Genomic DNA, 4,438 nt, shown 5'->3' on the forward strand with positions numbered 1-4,438 from the left:
CTAGGAGAAAATTTTAGTCCCTTTCTCAGTAAAGAGCTGGAGGATCCTGCCACGGATCTCTTTGGTCTTCATCCCATAGATAATGGGGTTTAGCATGGGGGGCACCAGTAGATATACGTTGGCACTGAGAATGTGGAAATACAGGGGCATATTCTGGCCAAACCGGGACGTGAGGGAGGAAAAGAGACGTGGGATATAAAAGGCCGAGATGGCACAGAGGTGAGAGCCGCAGGTCCCAAACGTCTTGAACTGGGCATCCTTTGTGCGGAGGCTAAAGATGGCCCTAAGGATCTGGGTATAGGACATGGCGATAAAAACCACATCCAGACCGGTTACACAGAATACCACAAACAGGCCGTAATAACTACTGACATAGGTGTTGGCGCAGGCCAGCTTCACTACGGCCATGTGCTCGCAGTGCGTGTGGGGGATGATGTTGGTTCTGCAATATGGCCACTGCCTTGCGAGGAGGAGATATGGCAGTACGACAATGCCACCACGCAACATCACAGCAAGGCCGATCTTGGCCACCGCTGGGTTTGTCAGGATGGTGGAATGTCTCAGGGGATCACAGATGGCCACATAACGATCAAAAGCCATAGCCATGAAAATCCCAGATTCAGTCATGAAGAAGCAATGAATGAAGTACAGCTGGGTGAGGCAAACACTGAAATCTATCTCCCTGGAATTGAACCAGAAGATGCTCAGCGTTTTTGGCAGGATGGACGTAGACAGGACCAAGTCAGTGACAGACAGCATGCAGAGGAAATAATACATAGGTGCATGGAGTCTTGGCTCCCTCTTTACAATGTATAGGATGGTGAAGTTCCCCAAGAGGGCTATGGCGTACATGGTGCAGAAGGGGATGGAGATCCAGACATGGGCCGTCTCCAGGCCAGGAATGCCCAGCAGGATGAAGGTGGAGGGGTTGGTGAAGTTGGTTGTGTTGGAATCTGACATGGAGTAGGGGAGAAGGTGTCCAACTCTGAGGCAGAACGGTGTCTCCTGCATGTACCGTATATTCCGCTGGCTTCCTGTACGTACCCAGGGTCTAGGGTTATGATCACAGGAGAAATGCCTTCATGGAGAGACCATGTTCATATGAGACACTACGTGCACAACTGGAGGCTGAAATTTGACATTTTCATTATTCAGATAAATGAATTATGAACAACTGATGCTCCTAATGCTAATTCCATATTTTATGGTGCTCCATGCATCAAATAATTCCTACACATCATGGTTTAGGAAACCTTAATAGTCACCAGCAGGAAAGATGAGTGTAGATACTGGTTATCTCTAATTGTTCCTTAATGCAATGAATACCAGGCTAGAGAGTCCATGCTGTAGGGAGTTCCCAATTAACGCGGTTGCTCAAAATCTGAGAGTGGAAAAAAAACTTTTGCTAAGACATGTGCCAGAGGAAATAGGCACCGACTTCTACTCATGCCGGTTGGTGCTCGACCCTGCTCTGCCTCCGGCCCTTCCCTGATTCCACCCATGCCCCGCCCCCTCCCACCCCTGCCTTGCCCCCATTCCAACCGCTTCCCCAAAGTCCCCACCCCAACTCCACCCCCTCCCTGCCCCATTCCGACTCCTTTCTAAAATCCCCGCCCCAGTCCCGCCTCCTCCCCTGAACGCGCCATGTTCCCGCTCCTCCCCCCTCCCTCCTGGAGCTTGCTACGCTGCCAAACACCTGTTTGGCAGTGGCAAGTGCTGGGAGGTTGGCAGAGGAGTGAAGACATGGCACGCTCAGGGGAGGAGGCAGGGGAGGAGGTGAGGTGGGGCAGTGGGCACGGGGAGGGGAGCTTGGCTGCGTGTGGGTGCAGAGCACCCACTAATTTTTCCCCGTGGGTGCTCCAGCCCCGGAGCACACACTGACTCGACACCTATTTCAGAGGAAACATCCCAACCTGAACACACCTCAGGGAAAAGACCTGGGCATCATTGATGGCAGCTCCACAGAAAATCCTGCTCATTCGCAGCAGTGAGCAAAAAAAGAAAATATTTGGATGCCTAAGAAATGAGATGCACTCAGTTTTGGTCATCCAGACTCTACTATAAGGATAGGGCAGTTATAAAGGGGATTTCCAAGACAGGCTGTGAAAATGTTGGAGGCTGCCATGAGCAGACAGACTGAAAAGTCTGGGATTGTTTAGGGATGAGACAAACAAGGGGACATATGATACAGGAGGGAAAAATAAAAAAATTGAATTGGTTACATTTAAATGGGCAGACAGAGAACCGTTCCTACCAGTAATATCTATAGACACTTAGTGCTTAAAATGGGCTAATTCCCCAAATTTGAGGGAAATTATCAGGAAAAATGACTGGGAGGAAAAATGTAGACAGCAAAATGGGAATGAAACTTGGAAGTTCTTTGAGAATAGTTTATTAGATTGCTAAAAAGCTACAATTCCACCGTCAATGTGGGAGAACAACTTTGACTAAAAACCCTGATCAGTGGCAGAGGGAAGTCAGCAATTAGTGGGGGAAAAGAAATATATTACAAATGGGGGGGGGGGGGAATACAGATAGCAAGCCATACAAATTGGAAGTTATAAAAATTAATAGGGAACATTAAAGACATAAGGGAAAACTTCATGCTTGGCAGGACTGAGGATCAGAATAGGAGGTTATTAAGATTTTTTAAGAACAAAAGAAATCCTAGAAAAGGTTTAGGCCAATTCCTAGAGGGAGAATAGCATCTTGCTAATATTGCAATAAAGGTAGATTTCTTCGATAAATATTTTTGTTCTGCACTGGGAAAGAAGCAGTATGAGGCACTCATATCTAACACGAGGTGATGAAATACTTTCCAGTTCATTAGCAGTAAAGGAGGATGTTAAACAGCATCTATAATAGAACCGTAGGGTTACAAACAGCAGAGTTACAAACTGACCAATAAACCACACATCTCATTCAGAACTAGAAGTATGCAATCAGGCATCAGGAGAACCAACAAAAAAAAAGCAAATACAGGGTGGTTCTGTGTTATACGTCGACTTTAAAAAAAATAAAGGGCAAGTTTTAAAAAAAAAAGATTAGACAAGTTTAGGAAACAATGGATCACTGGTATGACATTCATTTAAAAAATAGTCTAGGAATATAATTATATAATATAATTAATGCCAGTCAGCAACATGGTTAATGTAAAACAGTTCTTGTCAAATAAACCCGATTTCATCCTTTAATAAGTGTACACGTTTGGTTGATCAAGGGAACAGTGCAGATGCAGTAGACTTCAATTTCTCTGAGGCATTTCAATTAGTAGGAGAAATATTCAGATAAAAAAATGAACACTATACAATATCATACTTAAGATGAACTAAAAACTGGTTAACTAAAAGCAGCTGTCAATGGGCCATTGTCAGTGAATGGGGCTGTTTCCAGTTGGGTTCTGCAGGGATCAGTTCTAGGCCTGATGCTATTCAATATTTTCATCAATGATCTGGAAGCAAATAAAATATCACTGTAGATAACATTTGCAGACGACCCAAAGATTGGCAGAGAGTTTACAATGATGAGGCCAGGGCAGGCATACCGATTGATGTGGAGTGTTTTGTGAGCTGAGCAAAATATTTTAATACTGTTAAATGCAAAGTTATCCTTATGGAAGAAGGAACGCAGGCCAAACCCACAGACTAAGGCACTGTATCATGGAACACAGGGACCCTGAACAGGATTTAGATGTCATTGTGTAAAACCAGTTCATTGTGAGCAGGGCGATGCTGTGGCCAAAAGGGCTGATGCGATCCCTGGATGCATAAACAGGGGAGAGGTGAGTTGGAGCAGGGGAAGGATTTTACCTCTGCACATGGCACTGGTGAAACTGACTGTGTGCAGTCCCAGGGTCCAAATTTCAAAAAGGATGTTGAAAAATTGTAGAGGGGGCAGAAAAGAGCCACAAAAATGACTGGAGGCTGGAGAAAATACTGGACACTGCGAGACTTAAAAGAGCTTCATTTATTTAACTTAAATACTAATACCGGGCTCTGTAATCTAGCGGGGAAAGGCAGAGCAAGGCCCAGCAGCTAGAAGCTGAATCCAGACAAATTCCAGTTGGAAATAAGTACGAAATAGTTAGCACTGAAGGTGATTAGCCATTGGAACACACTGCGAAGGGAAGTGGTGGATTCTCCAGCTCCCCAAACCTGCAGATCCAGACTGGATGCTTTTCTGGGAGATCTGATTCCCAGCTTGTCTACATTAAAATGCTACAGCGGCGCTGCTGTAGCGTTTCTTTGTAGACACTACTGACACTGATGGCAGGGATTCCCCCCTCAGTGCAGGTAATTCGCCTCCCTGACCTCATTCTATCTACACTGGGGTTAGGTTGATATAGCTACATCTCTCAGGAGTGTAGGTTTTTTTTTTTTTTTTTTTTGGTATTGCAAAAAATACAAAAGCAATTTTTGGATGCATTAGCAGAGGCATA

The 4,438-nt window shown here is 45.1% G+C and overlaps 1 protein-coding gene across 1 annotated transcript; it reads right to left on the reverse strand.

Annotated features, from left to right (window-relative positions):
• LOC135873906 (olfactory receptor 52R1-like) lies at positions 1 to 1,011 on the reverse strand. Its single transcript, XM_065398518.1, has one exon. It carries the CDS (start codon positions 1,009 to 1,011, stop codon positions 1 to 3), a length of 1,011 nt encoding a protein of 336 aa, XP_065254590.1.
• Between the last annotated feature and the right edge of the window lie 3,427 nt (positions 1,012 to 4,438).

Source organism: Emys orbicularis, chromosome 1 (genome assembly GCF_028017835.1).
Source record: "Emys orbicularis isolate rEmyOrb1 chromosome 1, rEmyOrb1.hap1, whole genome shotgun sequence".
Lineage (NCBI taxonomy): Eukaryota > Metazoa > Chordata > Testudines > Emydidae > Emys > Emys orbicularis.